The sequence below is a fragment of the Vanellus vanellus genome (assembly GCF_965231255.1).
Source record: "Vanellus vanellus genome assembly, chromosome: 13".
Classification (NCBI taxonomy): Eukaryota; Metazoa; Chordata; class Aves; order Charadriiformes; family Charadriidae; genus Vanellus; species Vanellus vanellus.
Window position 1 is genome coordinate 10,212,648 of NC_138918.1, and position 19,218 is coordinate 10,231,865.

The window sequence follows — 19,218 nt, forward strand, 5'->3', positions numbered from 1 at the left end:
GCCGCCGCCATCCCGCCGGCGCGCGCCCCCCCCCCGCCGCCCGCTCTTGGGGTTCGGCGGCGGCCAATCAGCGCGCGCCCGCGCGGCCCCCCCCCCCCCCCTTCCCGCTCCCCCCCCGACTCGGCGGGTGCCCCCCCTATCCCCCCCCGCGCACTGCCCGCCCGGGGGGAGTGGGGGAGGGGGCGCTCAGTGCTGCCCCCCCCCGGTGCGCCCAGCCGCCACCGGCCGCCCCGCGGCCCGGCCTGCCCCGCCACAGCCCCGTTCCCCACCCGCGGCCCGGCCCGACCGGCCTAGCCCGGCGCACATGGCGGCGCGACCCGACCGGCCCCGCCGCCCCCACCTCCATCTTAGGCGGCGGCGGCGGCGGGGGGACACTGGGCAGCCCCGCCGGGACGGGGCGGGTCGGGACGGGGCGGCCCGGCCGCTCCTCACCTGCGGGCCCCGGCGCCCCGGGCCCCCCCCCTCCCTTCCCCTCCGCCTCGTCGGCTGCGGGGCCGGCGGGCAGGCCGCAGGCCTGCGAGCGGCGGCAGAGCGGACGCCAACAAAATGGAGTCGGCCGGGCCTTGCGCCCCGGCGGGGCACCCGGCGGGCGGCGGCTGCTGCCTGGTGGCGCGGACCGCCCGACCCGCCTCGGCCCTGGTCCCGCTCCCGGCCCCGGTCCCGGTCCCAGCAGGCAGCCAACGGGGCGGGGGTCGCGGGCCGCCGCCCGCCCCCGCCGGGCTCGGGTTACCCCCTGCCATTGTCCGCCGGGCCCGGCGCCCCGGCCGCGCTCCCCCGCCGCCCTCCCACGCACCGGCGGGCCGGGCCGTCGCCCTCCGCCGGGCCCGCCGTGATGTGCCGTGCCGTGCCTCGCCGAGCCTCGCCCGCCGGGGAGCGGCGCCCGGGTGCCCGCGGCCTGGCTGTCCTCGCCGGGCTCCGCCGCTCCCGGACAGCGAGCGCCGCGCTCCCGTCCGCCCTCCCGCCGCCGAGCGGCGCGCGGCCGGCCTCGCGCCCGCCCGCTCCGCCGGGCCGGGCCGCCATCGGCTCCCCGCCACCCCCCCCATCACCCCCCACCCCCTTCGGCTCCGGCCGGCCGGCGGCCCCGCGGCGGGTGGCGGCTCCGTCGCTACCTCCAGTTGGGGGCCGGGGTCTCCGCCGCCAGCCGCCTGGGTCTGGGCGCCGCGCCACGCCGCCGCCGCCGCACCGGCACGGCTGGGCAGGCACGGGGCGGGGGGCAGCGGCCGGGGCAGCGCCGGGGATGTGGCACCGGGGCGGTGCTGCCCGGGCGGTGCCGTTGGGAAGAAGGGGGGGGGGGGGGGGCAGGGCAGGGCCCGGCCGCCCCCCGGGGTGCCGGGCGGGGAGCTGGGTGCCGCCGCGGGGCTCGGCGCGGCGCCGCTGCCCTTTGTTTCGCACACCCCCCCCCCCGCCTCACGCCGCCCCGGTGCCGGCGGCCGTGCGGGAGCCCACCGGCTGTGCTGGTGTCGCAATCCCCCCCTGCACCAGGACCCCGGTGCAGCCTCTCTGCACACTCAGGCAGGCAGCACCCGCTGCCCAGTCCTTGCCGCCCTGCCAAAAAAGCATCTGCCGAAAACTCCATCATGGAGTGGTGGTAGGTTGGCACCACGGTGGGGAGTGGGACCCGGCCTGTAGGCAGCCCTGCGCCCTTCCTGGGTCCCTGCCTGGCTCCCTCCTACCCAGTCTGCGGCTGGCGATGGGGCAACCATTCCTCCCCAGTATCCACCCCAGAGGGACCACACCAAGGTCCCCGACCTGTTGTCCCTGCACTGGTGTGCTGCCACCATGGAGAGACTGCCACATTGACGCTTGTGCCGCTCCAGCACACCCACGAAGGGTGGGGTGACTTGGCAGGAAGCGCCACGGTCGGAGGTTTCACTCGTGACATGTTTGTACCTCTGAGGTCCCAACCTGGGGCTCGGCCTGACCTGCCAAGGGCCATCTTGCCCAGTGCCCACATGCTGCAGTGACACGTGGGCGCTGAGGCCACACCATGTATGAACTCAGCACTGAGGCCTCATGTCCACGTGGTCCTCCCTGCCGGCACAGAGGTGGGGCAGCACCCAGGGTGGCTGGGGTCACCCCGTTTCCCCCCCAAATGGGGACATATCTCCAGCACAGCCCATCTGCCCAGGACCAACTCTGGCTGCAGCAGCCGCACCCCGGCACACCCAGACAGTAGCCGGCAGCTGACTTTCTTCCTTTCTCTTTGGAGCAACCTGCCATACACGTTTCCGCCACGTTCCCAAAATAAAGCTAATGGTTTATTTATAACCCCCCCGGGGGCGGGCAGGGCCCTGTGCATGGCGGGAGCGCCCTGCGTCGCCCCATAGCCTGGCGCCTGAGACCCAGTGAGCGCGGGCTGACCTGGGGACAGATGTAGGACTATCCGCAACATGGCACTCAACTGTCACCAGCCCTCCTCGCTCTGCTCATTGCCCCCTCACACTGGCTGGGCAGGGAGAGGCAGGGCTGCCAGCAGGGCATGTCACAGCCTGGGCGCTGGCCCCATGCCTGGCCTGGTCCCCCCTGGGTGCCACCTGCCAAGGGCTGAGCCTTCTGCTCATGGGCATGTGGCATGGCACAGCCCCATGGGACACTGGTGGGCAGCAGTGCTCAGGTGGCTTGGGGCACCTCCAGGCATGTCCCCACCCCACTGCCCCGCCAGCAGTCCCAATGGGCCCTGTGGTGCTCCCAGTGCCGTGGGGTTACTGATGTAGGGAGGAGTGGGGTGGGGGTGCCGAGATGTCCTCAGATGCACTCCCCATCTGCTGTGTCACCTCTCCCCGTGCCGCAGCCAGCGCCCACAGGAAGGGCCCTTTCCCGGCCCCTCTCTTCCGGCAGAGGAGCAGGCAAATGGCACCCCGGCTGCCGCCGCGCTCCGGCCCAGATGAGCGGTACAACGGGCAGCAAGAGACCAGCACTGCCACCACCGCACAGGGCTTTGTCTGCGGGCTCCAGCAGGGAGAGCGGGTGGCCGGTGTCCTCCTGGGGAGGCCACCCCGCTGCCGGGCTTGGCCTGCGAGCCCCCCACCCCATGGCCGGACTCTCCCCCCAGCCCAGCCCGGCTTAGCAGAGCATGTCGGGAACTCTGGAGTCGGTCAGTCCGGTGGCCGTGGAGCCGCACGGTACTGCGGGCTCCCTCTGGAGGCTCCGGTCCCCATGCACAGCCCGGCACGGTGCCCCCATGGGAGCAGCCCTGTCCCCCCACTCCCCATCTCCTGATGCACGGCCCCCCTGTGCACAGCCCCGGCTCCCGCCATGGCTGCGCCACGCCGCCGCAGTGATGCAGAAGGGAGTGCAGCCCCACACCAGGAGGTCCCGCTCGCTTTCCCTGCAGGAGATTGGGGGGTCACAGCCGGCGGGCGGGGAGCCCCCAGACCCCAACGCGGAGGGAGGAGCTGTGGCCCACGCGGGTCCCACGGGAGCTGTGGGCAGTGTCGGCCCGCTGCGAGTGGCCCCCAACCGCGGCTGTCCGACCCCCGGCAGACACTTGGGCGCTGCGGGGGCGCGGGAGGATGCCGGAGGCAGAGGCGGGGGGTGGGTCCGGGAAGATCGCGGCCCCGGGGGAGCAGCACCGGGGCTTTGCACAAAGGGCCGGGGAGGGCGGGCCGGAGCCGTGGCCGTGGGTCTGGCGCATGGCCGGGAGCGTGGGCGAAAGGGTTAAGGAGCTGCGGCGGCCGGGGAGGGGGGGCTGGCCCGGCCGGGGGAGAGGAAGGAAGCAGAGGAGGAGAGGAGAGCATCCTGCCCGGAGGGTTTGCCGGGGGCCCCTTTCCCCCGGGAAGCGGCTTGCGGGCCTGAAACCGCTGGGGATGGAGCGGTGGAGAGCCGGGGCAGCCGGCGGGGCTCAGCCCGGCTCTGTGCCGGCAGCACCGGCAGCACTGTGCCCGCGGCTCATTGCTTTGCAGGCAGGGAGGGCTGCCCGCATCTGCCTGCAGAGGCAGCCCTAGGGTTTTCCTTGCTTGGCTGGTGTGCCTGGCGCGGGGGTCTGCTCCCCATGCTGGGGTGACCCCAGCCTCTCAGGTCCCCCACCCTGCAGCCTCCCTCTCCTGCCATTCCCATGCCCCCCCGGAAACCTTGAGGAGGCAGCCCCAGAGACAGGCAGGGCAGAAGCAGCGCTGAGACATGCAAGGTCAGTGGGTGGGGGGCAGGACCCCCACCACAAGCTGCTGGAGACAGGAGCCACCACTGCTGAGCTCCCCCATTCTTTGTAGAAGAGCTGTCGCTGGGCTGGGGCTGACCGGAGACCTGTCACCCCAGCAGCCATGTGCTGCACAGAGATAGTCCCCGAGGGACCAGGGGTGCCCAGTTGGGTGCTGCAGCTGCTCTTGGTGACTTCCCTGCTTCCCCAGCCCTCCGGCAGACATGCTGCTCCTCCATCCCCAGCTGAGGGGGTGTACAGGGCCCCAGCCCTGGGCAGCGAGGCCAATCCTCTGCTGGGCTTTGCTCCACCTACCCGAGGTAGACCCAGGTTCATCAGGTCCCCATGCCCATGGGGTGCCCTCCCCGTGCTGGTCCCCGTCAGCCTGAGTGGGTACGAGCAGGATCCACACCGGGATACAGCTCCGCTCTGCATCCTGAATCCCCTGCCCTGCCCAGCTCCCAGCCCCATCCGTCTGTGAGGGTGATGGAATGGAGAATGGAGCCGGGACACCTCCCGGCGCCGCAGACCGTTTTTCCCAGACGAGTTTGTCATCGCTCCAACACAGTTCCAGGGCTAGCCTGCCGCGAAGGCCACTGTCACTTGCCCAAAAGGCGTGGGTGTGCAGCGGGGGGGTCGGGGACGGCGACACTGCCCGTCCGTCCCCGTTTCTGCACGCCCTGTGCAGCGCTGCTCCCGCTGGCCAGGAGATGGGGCTCGTAGCCCGGTTTCCCCCGGGGCTCGCCCGCCTGGCGCAGGCCATGGCCGGGCGAGCGCAGAGGGGTGCGGGCTGGAGAGGGGGCTGCAGCGGGGATGCTTGGGGGTGTGTGTGCATGAAGGGGGATGCAGTGAATGGGTGTGCATGGCTGCCCGTGTGTGAATGGGGATGTAGGGGGCGGTGTGTGTGTGTACATGTGCGTGGGGATGCGTGTGCGTGGAAGGGGTGTGCGTGAGGGGGTGTATGTATGTGCGTGGGGGTTGTGCGTGAGACGTAGTGTGTGCACGGCTGGGGGGTGGATGCATGCATGGGGTGGGAGAGCGTTTCTGTGTAGGGGGTGTGTGTGCCTGAGGTGTGTGTGCAGAGGGGTGTCTGTGTGTGTGTAGGGTGCTGCAAGTGTGTGTGTGTGCACAGGAGGCTGTGTGTATGCAGTGTGTGTGTGTGTGTGTGTGTGTGTGTGCATGGATGGGCGGTGGTGCAGACACGAAGAGGGGCTGTGTGCGTGCCTGCATCTGCGTGTGTATCTACATCTGTGTGTGTGCAGTGACCAGGGACGCAGGAACTGCTGGTGTTCGGATTCCTCCGTGGGAGAGGACAGGCCTCCACCTCAGCCTGTGCCCGGGGACCACCACAGGATGTTCCCACGTGTGGGTGCCCATGGGCCCCCTTCCCCTGCCTGCCGGCCCATGGGGACCCTTCACTGCCTGGGCACTGGTGGTGCACATGGGATACAAGCATGGGACAAGGACACGGCACAAAGGGTGTAGGACACGGGGTACGGTGTGCAGGAGCAGGCAGAGGGGCAGTGCCAGGTGGGGGGAAAGTAGGAGCCTGGTGCCTTTCCGCACCCCCTCCCTCCCCCCCCAGCCTCATCCCTCCCTGCCCGGGGGCAGAGGGCTTTCTACATCTTACAAAAGCCAGATTCTCCCCGAGATAAAATCCCCTGGTCCCCTCGCCTTTGTTTTGGGGAAAAAAAGACAACAGCAGCTCCTGGCCACACAACAGAGTAGTTAAGGTAAGGAGTCTCTGGGCAAGAAGCTGGGAGCCACATCCGGGGAGCTGGAATGAGGAACCAGCTGGTGTCTTGGACCCTGGGGCACTGTGTCTCCTCCAGGACTTGTAGTCTCTCTTGCATCTCTCCCAGGGTCACAGCACCCCCCCAGGACTCAGCATCCTACCACCACCACCCAGATCAGAGCCATCTCCCCCAGGACTCAGCATCCCCCTAGGATTCAGCATCCCCCCAGGACTCAGCATCTCCCCCAGGACCACAGCATCCCCCCAGGACTCAGCATCTCCCCCAGGACCACAGCATCCCCCCAGGATCACAGCATCTCCCCCAGGACCACAGCATCCCCCCAGGACTCAGCATCTCCCCCAGGACCACAGCATCCCCCCAGGATCACAGCATCTCCTCCAGGACCAGAGCCATATTCCCCAGGACTCAGCATCCCCCCCAAGGACCACAGCATCCCTCCCCAGGACCAGCAGTGCAGGGAGGTGGCCGGGAACCTCCTCAGTCTCGCTGATACCCCGCGGGAACCCACAGACACATCCCAGCAATGCACAGGGGGAACCCCGGCTGGAGGGGGACCCACAGCCCCCGGGGGGGGCAGGTTCTGGGCGGGCAGTGGGTACCTGGCCCCGGAGCTGGGGCAGGCAGGGTGCCCAGGGTCATGGCTGGGCTGGGGAGCAATGCTAGGGCCCGGGTGCTGGGGGGCAGGCGGGGAGGGGGGCTGCGTGTGTTGTGTGGGAACGCTGCCTCAGGAAACCAGTGGGATTTACTGGGCTACACGCTAAATCCCCCTCACAAAAGGGGCCTGTTCGTGGGGACAGGATGCCAGTGGCTCAGCCACACTTGTTTGGCCAGCAGAGCCTGGTGGATTAAGGACAATTGGTTCAGCCCTGACAGAAAATACCAGGAATGTTAAACAATAAAACCCGCCTCCAGTTGTTGTGGGGCTGCAGGACGCCCTGGGCTGCCTCTCTGCCTGGCCCCAGCTGCCCTATGCCTGGCAGAGCCGGCTGCCACCCGCTGCTGCAGCTCTGGGGGATGCCCAGGGATGGGGTGAGGACCAGCCCCCTGTGCCGGGGCAGGGGTGTGTGCAGAGTGCTGGGCACTGCCAGGACCCCAAAAGCAGAAAGCATCGCTGGACTGAGCTGGTGTGGGTTGGGCTGTGGGGACAAGGCACTGCCTGCACCCACGGCACACTCACAAAGCGAGGCCATGGCAGTGGGTGGCAGTCCCCTCTCACCATGTCCCCTTGTGTCCCCCCAGCTGGTGTTAAGGATTAACAAACCCACCTCCGCCTTGCCCTTTGAAATTGGCTGTGGTTTTCCAGGGAAAGGGCAGCACCCAGAAAGCAAGAGCTGTGCAAACCACGCAAGGCACGAGGTGCTACCCCCCGCCCCGCTGTCCCCCAGCACAGAGGCCCCAGGCTGGACCAAGGTGGGGGCAAGCTGGGTACAGCCCCTAGGGGCTCAACCCCCTCTCCAGGCACCCATTTGTGTTTACCCCTGGTCCCAACCGGGAACCAGGCAGCCCCCGTGGGCAGCCTGGGCAGTTTGCCCTCCGGCGTGTGAATGCCCCATTCAGGGCTGTGCAAAATGCATTGGTTCTGGCACATTAGCGGACAGCTGGGATCCTTCCCGGGCACGCCGGCTGCCGGGATGGGCAGGTTTCACACCTGCCAGTGAACTGTCTGCCTCTGCCCACCGTGCTGGAGTGGGGGGCTCATCCCAGCAGAGAGGGCAGCAGCACTGGGGATGGAGGCCCCAAGCAGGCCGGTGGGGCTGGGCTCCCCCCAGCAGCCCTGCGAGGGGTTGTGATAAGGATGGGGCCCCAGGACAGCTCTGCAAGCCAGCGGGCTCCCCAGCACATGCAATGCATGCATGGCAGGCGCTGCAGCCATGGATGAGCCAAGCCCTGCAAGGGCAGCCACAAGCTGCATCCCTTGAGAGCCCGGATCCCAGCATCATCGATAGCAGCAACGGGCAGGACTAGGGGACCCCCTTTCCAGCTGCCCCAGGCCCAGATCCTGCCCCACATCGCCTGCCAGCCCCCCTCCCCTCGGGCTGGTTTGGGGCAGGCTGTGGCAGAGCCGGCTTCCAGGCTGGGGGGCTGCGAATGCAGCTGGGAGCTGGAGGAGGAAACAAGATCCTGGGGTTAACGGCCGGCAAAGCCTGGCCCTAGATGAAACCCTAGACCCAGGGAGCGGGCTGGCAGGAGGGGGTGAGACAGCTGCAGCCCCCCTGCCCATGCTCCCGGCAGAGCTGGGCACTGAAGGGCAAGGGGGAAGGCAAAGCAGGCACCGGAGAGCAGGGCATGGAGGCCCCCCGACTTGTGCTCCCAGTGGCGTAGGGGCTCCGGGGAGGCAGCACAGAGCCCGTAACTCACTTTCATCCAGAGTCTCGGGGCTGGCCCATGCAGGGGGGGTACGGGGGATCCCCAGCACGCAGGGCCGGGCCCCAGAGTGCTTTCCCAGCCTGAGAGCCCGCGGCAGTTGGGGGATCGGTTTCAGGGCGATGCTGGTAGCAGAGTTCACGGTGGCTTAGCGCAGCAGTGGCTAATGGGGAACAGATGCGAGGGTGCTTTGTGCTGGAGTGGGCCTGGAGGCGCGGGAGCGGGGACATTGCTTCCTGCACCTGTGGCACTGGCTCCATGTCCCCCGGGAGCGCTCGCAGGCCCCCATGCCGGCTGGGGCGAGAAGGCAGTGAGGAGGCAGCCCCCAACCTGACTTCCCAGCTCGGCCGGGCCCTTCGCCTCCCAGGAGCGGCCCAAAAACTTGCGCCGGGGTCTATTCCAAAAAAATAATTTATCAGGTCGGTATTTCACGTACATAAATATTCATCTGTATGTACAGAGGCAGTGGGAGCCCGGCAGGTAGCGGGGCTCCCGCCCAGAGATACTTCCACCAAAGCGCTGGCCAAAACCTGGCTCCCTGGGCGATGCCATGGGCATCCTGGGCAGTGCCTGCCCCGGAGAGGCTCTAGCTCCCACTGCCTGGCAGTACCAGGCAGGTCTCAGCCAGGACTGAAGGCTCGGTGCCAAAACTGAGCCCGGAGAGAGGGACACCCTGCCCCAGCGCTGCGGCTCAGGGCCCTGCCTGCCCACTGCTCACACCGGGCAAAGCAAGGAATCTGCGGGAACCTGGACCCGCTTCCCGCAAAAGCGGAGGTGGCCTCAGCATCACCCTTCCCTGCCCGCCCTTAAGTCCTCACGCTGGGGTAGGAGAAGAGGCGAGGAGCCAGCGGCAGCGGGTCATGGGTGAAGACGGAGTCATCGGAGGAGCAGGAGCTGGCGGTGTCCTCGCAGGAGGGTGAGTACTGCTCAAAAGGCATGGAGAGGTCCAAGTACTGCAGGGAGAGATGGTGCTGTGAGCGCCGGTGCTGTCAGTGCCAGCACCACCAGGCCCCCTGGCCAGTGGACCCCCCACCACTCACCTCCTCTGAAACAGCTGCCAGGATCTTGTCCAGTCCCTCCACAAGCTGCTTGAAGGTGGGACGCTGTGAGGGCACGGCATGCCAGCACTCCCGCATCAGCATGTACCTGGGGGGGGGGGGGGGGGGAGCATGGGGGCATTAGCAGGGTCTCACTGTGCCCCCTGCCTGCCCCACCTGGCCAGTACTCACAGCTCGTGGGTGCAGTTGGACGGCCGGTCCATGCGGTGCCCCTCCTTCAGCAGCTTGAAGAGCTCCTCAACAGGGATGCCTGGGTAGGGGGAGCCCCCCAGCGTGAAGATCTCCCACATCAGGATCCCAAAGGACCACCTGGCATCACACATGGCAAAGGGGGTCAGGCACATCCCAGGATCCTCCCTGGGCAGGTGGGGCGCCTTTAGTTCACCCCACTGCACCCTGCAGTGCCATGGGAGAAGGTGGCATCACCGCTGGGGTAGATGTGCCCTGCTGCTGCTGTCCCAGTGCCACACCCCTGTCCTACTCATGGAGACTCTCCAGTTTGTGCATAACCCCATGGCGCTGCCTCATCCCACACCCCACAGAACCCTCAGCCCCCAGCAGCCCCGGCACTCACACATCGCTCTGGTGGGTGTAGACACGGTCAAACAGGGCCTCGGGTGCCATCCACTTCACCGGCAGGCGGCCCTATGGGAGCAAAACCCCTGCTCAGCCCCAACTGGGGGTCCCCCATCCTGCCCCTGTCCCCCCCTCCCAGTCCTCCCACTCACATTGCTGGTTTTCTTGTAGTAGTCGATGTCATGGACATCCCTGGCCAAGCCGAAGTCAGCGATTTTCATCACGCTCTCTGCCGTGACCAGCACGTTGCGAGCAGCCAGGTCACGGTGGATGCACTGCCCAGGGGGAGCATCACCCGCAGCGGGTGTGAGATGTGGTTCCAGCTCCACATGTCCCTTCCCCACACCCAGAGTCACCGCTCCCCTCCCACATACTCCCCAGCACCGCTGGTCCCCCGGTGCCTCTATGGTGGTGGGGCCACCCCCCCACCGGGCTGGTTGTAGTGACAGGCACAATGGCAGGGGGACACCCAGGGCCAGGCTTTAAGCCCCACATTTCTGGGGAGATACTGCCCTGAGCTTTGCTGGACGTTGCCGGGAGGTTCTGGACAGCCTGTGGGAAGGGGCTGGGTTTGCTCTTCATGGGAACAGTGGGTTCACCAGGGACACACAGCTCCTTGTCACCGCCATGCCACCCCCCAGGCTGTGCCGAGCACAGGCAGCCTGCGCAGGCTGTGCCAGCCCTACCCTTTTGGATTCCAGGTACTCCATGCCACGGGCCACCTGGTAGACGCATGAGACCAGGTCCTTGAAGGAGAGCTGCTCCTCGGGCATCGCCGTGACGTCAAAAGCATAGTCGGGTGTTGGGGGGCGACGGGCACGGAGGTACTCGCGCAGGTTGCCCTTTGCAGCAAACTCCACAATCACGTACAGCGGCCCTGGGAAGGGTGTTTGCACCGCTCAGCCCCTGCCCTGTCCCACCCCAGCATCCCGCCTGCCGCTGTCCCCAACAGCTCCTCCATGCCCTGCTCCCACTCCAGGCCCATGTCCTGCCTGAGCCCCACCTGCACAGCCCCCTCACCGTCCTGTGTGCAGACTCCCAGGAGGTTGATGATGTTTTTGTGCTTGTCCATGAGTTTCATCATCTCCATCTCGGATATGAGGTCAGCCAGGTCCTTGTCCGTGGCATTGTCTGTGGAAGGAGGGCTGTGTCACCGTGCCAGCTGGGGTGGCACCGCAGCCTGGCACCGATGCCACCTCTGCGCCTGGGACACTGGCAGGGGAGCCATTACCTTTCAGCATTTTGACAGCCACGGTGACGGCTCTGTCTGGCTGGTCTCTGTCGATGCCATAAGCCTCTGCCCGCACCACCTGGCCAAAGCAGCCTTCCCCCAGGGGCTTGCCCAGCACCAGCCTGGCAGGGACGGGCAGAACTGTGAGGGACCGCAGGGATGGCCCCACTCCCTGCCACCGCACAGGCGGACCTCGAGGAGCAGAGGTGGCATGGCTGCCCCTCTCTGGTCCAAGATGAGTCCCAGCACCCAGGGTACAGTGGTGCTGAGGTGTCTGGTGATGGCTGGAGACTTCCCCATCCATCACCCACATGCTGCTGTCCCCAGGGTGGTTGAGGAGAGCAGCCCCCAGACCCAGACCTGCCCCATGCCGCCCAGCACCGTACTTGTCTCGGGGGAACTCCCACTTGGCATCAAGGGGCAGGTCCAGCTCCATGACCCCAGCCAGCATCGGGGCGCAGCTGGAGGAGAGACGAGTGACGCGCATCAGGGACGTGCTGGACTTCCCGGAGGAGCTGGAGTCCAGGGAGAACTGCGGAGAGAGCCCAAGGGACATCAGCCATCCCATCCAGTGCTCCGGGGCCACAGAGACCCAATGGTGCTGCAGAGAGACCCTCACTCGGAGCAACAGGGTGAGGGAGCCGCAGGAGGCAGTGGGGAGGGAGGGCAGCCCCAAGGCTGGCAGCAGGGTAAGGTGTGAGGGGTATAGGTGGCACTAAAGGAGCCAATTGATCACCAAGGTTCCCCCATGCTCCCAGGACTCCAGCCTGGTACCCACCTGTCGGATAAGAGGGAATTTGGAGAGCTTGTGGACTGCCATGGGTTCCAGGGGCTGCTTGCTCGACTGAGTCTGCATCCGGCACAGCACCACAATGATGATGGCCATGGCCACGGCGAGCGAGCCCGAGGTGTAGATGATGATGTCTGTGTACTTGGCCTCAGGGACTTCAGCTTCCCGCACCAGCTCCTCTTCTGGAAAGAGCGAATGAGTCAGCCTGAGCAATGGTCCCTGTGTGCCGGTGGTCCCAGCTCACACCCCAGGACCCCCACCCTTACCCGGCAGCACAGTGAGCCAGGCAGACTGGTAGGAGAGGCCGATAGAGTTCCCCGCCAGGCAGGTGTACTCGCCAGCATCCTCCACAGAGACATTGCGCAGGTACAGCACCTCTACCTCAGAGCTGTTGATGTCTGCAGTCTGCCAGGGAGAGGGATGGATGGTCAGCATTCCCTTTCCTCCTCAGGGGGCTCTGTGCACCCCCCGTCACCACTTTGAGGTGGGCATCTGTGAGACAGGCGTTTCCAGCCCGTGTTACCTTGAGCACTTGCACATAGGGGACCCCATCGGGACCATAGCTGCTGCCGTTCACCTCGATGTGCTTCAGCCATTGGATGTGGGGCTGGGCATCACTGTAGACCTTGCAGAAGAACTCCACATCACTGCCCACCAGGGCTGTGGTGTTGGCGGGCAGCCCAGCCTGCAAGATGGGTCTGTGGGGGGACCTCTCTGTGCAGAGGAGAGCAGAGCAGTGTCACCGAGACTGTGGCCCAGTGCCTTTCTCCCTCCCTCTCCATCCACCGTGAAAAGCCGTGGAGAGCACTTCTCCAGCCCTACAGCAGACCAGTGCGACCTGAGCCTGGTCTCCATCCCCACGTCCCTTGGGTGGAAGGGACATGTGGGCTGCGCCAGTGGAGAGGACATGAACAGAGGCTTCTCTGCCCCCTGCCCCATGACCCCAACCCCTCTCCCAGGCTGGGGGGAGCGGGGTGGAGCCAGGACCAGCACTGGCCGAGGAGCCCTCACCCAGCACGTCCAGGAGGTAGCTGTAGTGGATGCTGCCAAACCTGTTCTCCACCAGGCAGGTGTAGTTGCCGCGGTCGGAGGGCACCACGCTCTCCATCACCAGGCTCCAGTGCTGGTGCCGGAGCTACAGGGAGAGGAGAAAAGGCAGCGAGGTGTGATGGGGGGGCCGGACCCTGGGAGGGGAGGTTGCAGTGGGGGAACCTGGCCCTTACCCGGATGCCCCCGATACGGTGCTCCCCCCGGAACTCGCGCCCATTCTTGAACCAGCGAATGCTGGGGCTGGGGCTGCCTGAAGCCGGGCAGCGAAACTTCACTGTGTTCCCCGCGGGGACCGCATACAGCTTCTTGTCCATCCGGTGCGGGTGAGTCCAGTAAGGAGCTGGGGAGATGTGGGATGTCAGTGGGAGTGGGCCAAGGGCCAGCATGGAGGCTGGCAGAGCTGCTTGCAGCTGCTCGTGCTGTGAGCGGGAGGCAGCAGTTGCCCACACTCCTCGACCTGCCCCAGCTGCCCGCTCCTGACCGGGGCGGCACTGACCTCTGTGCACGTAGACGGGCTCCTCATTTCGGTCTCCGTGGGGACCTTCCCCATCACTGTCTTCATCATCATCACCCGATGCCAGTGAGTCTGCAAAGGAAAATGAGTTGAGAGGGACATCCCTGCCTGCAGGGTCAGGCGGGCAGTGCCTGCCTTGCTGCCCCAGGGTGGGAGCTGGGTGCTTCCAAGGCTCCTACCCACGATGGAGATGGTGAAATTGCGCAGGATCTCCCCAGTTCCCCGTGCCCGACACACATAGAACCCTGAGTCCTCATAGGCGACCTCAGAGATCTCCAACAGGCTCTGCCGGAGATGGACACGACCCCCTGGGATGAGTGGCCGGGACTCCTTGTACCAGACCACACTGGCACCGCTCTGGTTGGTGTCACAGTACAGCTTCAATGCATTGCCTGGGTCCAGCAGGAGATGTTCCTCTTCTGACTCCAGCAGTGGGCTCTCAAACAGCTCTGAAGAGAAGCCGTGAGTGCCCAGCCCTGTGCTCACCCCTGCCCAACAGCAGGACCCCACCATTCACCCACCCCAGAGCGGAGAGCATGTGGTGCAGCACAGCCTGGTGCACGGCTCTACCGCCCCAGGGACGGACTCTGCCCTGGAGCGCAGGGACATGGCTTCCCAGTAGCTTGTCCCCGTTCAAGGCTACACATGCCACCGTCCTTCTGTAAGGGCCACTCCCAGCAGCGGAGTGTGCCCAAGCCTGTCCTGCCTCACTGAATGCAGCACAGAACAAGGGCACCAAACCCTCCCGGCCACCTGCCATCAGACCTTCACATGCCCCAAAGCATGGCCCTGGCTGGCCCTGGCGATGCCCAGTCTGGGCAGCAGTGCCCTGCCTGATGATGGCTGGTAGCAGGTATGTGCACATGGACGGCAGAAACAACCCAACCGCTAGCTTGGCAATACCCACCACAGCCTGACTGCTTGCGTGCAGAGGCCTGGGGACACACATGGCCATCACAGGAGGGATGTGCGGTAGCTGGGACTCTGCGTCCCCGGGACATGTCCTTCTCCTGTATCCAGCATCAAGAAGCATGTACTGCCTGCACCTCTAAAGCGTTTGCACTCTCCAGGGAGCTACACACAACTGCCACAGCCCACGCCATCCACGCCATCCCACTCTGCCGCACGCATCCTCCGTGCACACTGAGCCCCCGTAGCGCAGGGACAGCCTGTCTGGAGCCACCCTGCTCCTTCCAGCCTCCGTACCTCCTCGCCCGGTGATGGAGATGCTGCCCCTCCAGTGCTGTGCCCCAGCCGGACCGGTGCCCCCAGCTCGCACCAACCCAGTCCCGAAGTCAGAGCTGTGGGGCTGCATTGCCCAGGGCGAGCACCCCGGCACCCCCAGCCCCAGGGGATAGGAGAAAGCATTCAGAAAGCAGGACCCCCACCCCACCGCCCCGCCACCGTGCAGCAGCCGTACCTGGCTCCATCGCCCTGCCCTGGGCAGCGGCCGCCAGCAGCAGCCCCACCAGGACCTGCGAGAGGGGCCGCATCTTCCAGGCCCCTCCGGCGCGGCGGCTCCCACCCTGCGAGAAGGGCATGGTCAGGGTGAGCGAAGCCCTGCAGGCTGCTCTCTCCCACCCTCCGCCCCGACCAGGCAGGGACCCGCCGGCAGGGAGGGGGGGTGGCTGGTCCCTGGGGCAGCGCGGGACATCGGTGCCAGGTCCCCCAGGGCACGCCGAGGGTGGGTGCGCATGGAGGGGAGGCAGAGAACTGGAGGGGGGGGGGGAAGAGAAGGGGGAGTGGGTGAGCAGGGTGAGACCCCTTCCAACCCCTCCCTCCACAGCTCGAGGGGTTGGTGGTGACCGGGGGGGGGGGGCGGGGACGGACGGTTTGGTGCAGGGACCCGACCCCTCCAGCCAGCCGCAGCCTGGCCAGGGCGCTGGGAGAGGTTAACGGGGGGTGGGGGGTGGTGTCCCGGGGAGGGGGGTTCCGGGGTAGGGAGGGGGATGCCCGAGAAGGGGTTGGGGATCCCGAGAGCGGGAGGTCGCGGGCGGCGGCGTTACCGGCGGTGACGGGTTCCCTCGGCGGAGCCGCCCGCGCAGCGTGGGGGAGGGCCCGGGCAAAGTCCGGGGTCCGGCGGGCTCACCGCCGCCGCGCCCCGCAGCGCGGCCCCATGGCGGGCAGGGCTGGGGACGGCTCCGGGTTGAGGTCGAATCCGGGCTGGGGTCGAATCCGGGCTGGGACTGGGTCTCCGGACGACTCCGGACTCGGTCCGGCCCCGCTCTGCCGCCGCCGCGGCGGGCGCGGGCACTTTGTAGGGGCGCGCTCGGGTTACAGCTCGCCCCGCCCGGAGCACTGGGGGGGGCCGGACCGGGGAGGGGAGGGGGGGGGACCGGCCCCTAGCCGCGGCTGCTGCAACCGGCACAGCTCCACCGCATCCTTTGCAAACCGACCCGCCGACGAGCTGGGGGAGGGTGGGGGGTGTAGGGGAGGGGGACGGTCCCGAGGCGGCCTCTGGGCACCCCCCGGTACGGCCCCGCCGCCGCAGCATCGCCCCGCGGGTGGGGAACGCGTGGGGCTGCGAAACACCCGGGGCTGCTCCCCTCCACCCGTTCCCCCCCACCCCAGGTAGACCCCACATTTTGGGCCCCCACGCCGGCAGCAGCACGTCGGGGGGGGAGGGGGCAAGACCACACCTGCCCCCTCTTTTCTCCCCCCAGCACCCTGGGAGCAGGGACACAGCCGAGCTCCGGAGATGCCGAGGGCTCCACGGTGGCCATACCCACCCCGGCTGGTGGCCATGGCCAGGGCTGGGCCCTGCGCATTGCTGGGTGCCCGGCAGCCCGCTCGCTAATTGTGCCGCAATTAGTTGCAGCGTTATCGCTGCCGGTGCCATAAAGCGGCTGTGACCCTCATTAGGAGCCCATAACGGAGCGTCGTAAAACACCACGAGGCTGCGAGCCAGGGTTGGAGTGGCCCTAATCCGACCCATAAACACTTCACCTTCACTTTCCCCAAGCTGCTGCCTGCACCGGGGCAGGCAGACCCCACCATGCCCAGGCCCCACTGCCCACCTGCCCACACAGGACTCCTGGGCACTGGAGGAAGCCAGGCCTCAGACCCTCTGAGCAGGCACTGTCCCCAGGCACACATTCCCCTGAGCATCCTCCTGCCAGTAAGAGGCAACAGAAGGGACCCCCAGCACATGATCAGGATCCGGCCCCAGACCTGCTCTTCCTCTCTGCATTGCTGGCTGCTTTGCCATCTTTCTGCTTTCCAGCAGCCTTGCCCGTGCTCAGCATGGATCCTGGGGTTGTGTGAGAGAGATGTGGCTGTCACTGTCACCCCAACCCCGCAAGGGCCATGGCACAGTTTTGTCCATGCTGCCCATGTGTGAAAACAGCAACTTCCAGCACGAAGTGGTTTCACTGCAAAGGCTGCTTGGTATTTCCATCTCCCATAGCGCTGTCCACCTTGCGCTGCTGGTCCACCTGGTGTGCTGGTCCCTCCCTGGGGCGCAGGGGCACACAGAGCGGTCCCTGGGGCCAGCAGCCCCCAGCAGCTGTTCATTCCTGCCAGCGCGTGAAGCAGACAAGAACATCAATTTCATGGAGCAGCAGCCGCCCCTGCAGAGCTTGCAGCGTGCCGGAAGCACAGAAAAATGTTGGGTTCAGCTCGATTCGAACCGAAACCAAATTAAAACCAGAGAAAAAGGGTCATTCCCAGCGCTGGGAATGCTGGGGGAGAGCCGGGCCTCAGGAGAGCCTGTGGGAGCCACAGCCTGGGATGGGCATGGAGAGAACCCCCCCATATCCCAGCCAGGTCCCCCATTGCTGCGTACAGTGCTGGGTGAGAGCAGGGCAAGGGGACCGGTGCTGGCACCTTGCCCCATGTCATGCTAAGCATCCCTGCCAGGCGTGGGTGATGTCAGGGCACGGTGGGGCTGTGCTGTGGGCAGCTGGGAGCCCGTCCCCTCCCTCCCTGCCGTGGGGCAGCACTGGGCCGGGGGTCGGGCTGCCTGGCTTGATTTATAACAGCAACTGATGGCAAAACAAAAAGCCCTTCACGGCAGCGCAGCCCCACCGCCTGCCGCCCGCTGCCAGCAGCACCGCCACGGCCTCAGCCACGGCAGCAGCTCAACAAGGGGGGGATTGTGCCAGTGCTGGCACCCCACGCTGCAGGTACACCCCTGCCCCAGCACCCTCCTTTTGCTGCCCCTGTCGTCTCCCCCCCCAACCCCTTGAGCTGCTCCCATCAGCAGCAGCACCACAAGGGACAGGTGCCCCCCGGCCACCGAGCTGCAGACAGAGGGTTGGAGCTCAGATGCAGCGGGGTGCCCAGGGAGGGAGCGCACCCCCAGGGCCCTGCAGACGGGGCAGCGAGGGGGCAAGGCACGGTGCAGACAGGGCAGGGGGACCCGCTCTGCCCCATGGCTGCCTGAGGAGAGGTGACCCCCCAGCCAGACCCTCGGCCTCACTCACGTGCGCGGGGCCCTGCGGCAGCGAGCACACACGAGGGGCTGGGTGCCGGGGCCAGCACGCCGGGGCTCCATCCTCCCGCCCCTGCCCCTTCCCCCAGGCAGTAAATCATCCCCGCTCCCTTCATGAAAGGCCTGTGTATTCGCTGCCGGCGCAGGGAGCCTGCCTGGTGCCAACAATATTGCTCTTGGAAGGCAGCCGGGGCTGCGGGAACACAGCCGCCCCTTGTGCCTGGCCCCAGCGCTCGCCGCCACTCCTGCTGCGGTGGCACCTGCGGCCAGTGTGAGTGCGCGCGGCCCGGTGGCTCCTGGGGGGGCCAGAGCCCGGGGGGCTCTTTCCTCCTGGAAGTTTCTCTTGGCCTCCCCTGAATGGCTGTTGTTCAGGGCGCAGGCTCCCCAACTCCCTGCACCGTGTACACGCATGGGATCTGGGGGCTGAGGCCGAACAAGCTCATGCCACGTGCTGGGGTGATGTGAACCCCCTGCACTGAGGGAGCGTGCCAGCCCCAGAACACAGGGGGTCCCTCGCTGCCCCAGTGCAAGCAATCCCAGCTCCGTCCAGCCCCACTGGCATCGATACACAGCAGGTTCCAGCCCCAGCCACAACCCGCTGCCCTCATGTCAGTGGGGACCTGCCAAGACAGGCAGGGGCCGAGCCAGAGGGACAGACAGCCCACTCCACAGGGACCAGGTCCCCCGCCGGAGGCGGGCAGCTGGGCTCGGAGCACCGCTCCCCACGCAGCCCTGATCTTGCCTGCCCATCCTTATCTCCGGCAGGGAGGGACCAATGGAGTAACCCGGCCCAGTTAAGGTTTAACCAGGCAGAACTTGGCAAACATGAACCTGCTGCTCCCTCTGGGGAGCTGAGAACGTGGGGCCCGGTGCAGGGGCTGCAGGACTGGGACACCGGGGCCCTGGGCTTTGGCCAAGCCCCCAGCATGGCACAGGAGCACCCACAGATTTGGGTGCCAAGGGACGAAGTGGCAGCACAGAGTGGGCAGCACCATGCCTCGTCCCTGCTGCAGCCCTGCTGCCCCTGCCCATCCTGGGTAGTGCTGGGGATGGGGCCAGGACAGTCTCTGGTCCCCTTGGGGACATGGCACACACTGGGCTGGGCACCATTGTGCCCATGTGGGGGCCAAGCAAGCAGGAGCTTTGCCCACCAGTCCTGTCCCCCCTGGGACATTGGGGGCTCCGTGGTAAGGGACTGCAAGGCAGGAACAGGGCCACCCCGATGCTCCCAGCCCCTAATCACAAGCAGGCGCCCAGCTCTGCCTCCACATCTGCACCCAATTTACTCGCTGGAGCCAGCGGGGCCACGAG

The 19,218-nt window shown here is 66.9% G+C and overlaps 1 protein-coding gene across 1 annotated transcript; it reads right to left on the reverse strand.

Moving 5' to 3' along the window:
- Nucleotides 1-8,746: 8,746 nt before the first annotated feature.
- Nucleotides 8,747-14,993, reverse strand: FGFR4 (fibroblast growth factor receptor 4). Its single transcript, XM_082489925.1, has 17 exons — nucleotides 14,896-14,993; nucleotides 13,655-13,924; nucleotides 13,458-13,547; nucleotides 13,135-13,301; nucleotides 12,923-13,046; nucleotides 12,435-12,625; nucleotides 12,178-12,316; nucleotides 11,900-12,093; nucleotides 11,508-11,653; nucleotides 11,122-11,243; nucleotides 10,911-11,021; nucleotides 10,577-10,767; nucleotides 10,043-10,165; nucleotides 9,889-9,959; nucleotides 9,486-9,623; nucleotides 9,297-9,402; nucleotides 8,747-9,209 (listed from the first exon to the last, which is right to left on the reverse strand). The coding sequence occupies exons 1-17, from the start codon at nucleotides 14,966-14,968 to the stop codon at nucleotides 9,063-9,065; spliced, it is 2,403 nt and encodes an 800-aa protein (XP_082346051.1). The 5' UTR covers nucleotides 14,969-14,993; the 3' UTR covers nucleotides 8,747-9,062.
- Nucleotides 14,994-19,218: the final 4,225 nt, after the last annotated feature.

Coding starts and splice junctions, on each gene's coding strand:
- FGFR4 (XM_082489925.1), bottom strand. CDS start 14,968: ATGCGGCCCCTCTCGCAGGTCCTGGTGGGGCTGCTGCTGGCGGCCGCT. Junction 13,925..14,895: donor GGGCAGGGCGATGGAGCCAG/GTACGGCTGCTG, acceptor GCTTCTCTTCAG/AGCTGTTTGAGAGCCCACTG. Junction 12,626..12,922: donor CTACCTCCTGGACGTGCTGG/GTGAGGGCTCCT, acceptor TCCTCTGCACAG/AGAGGTCCCCCCACAGACCC.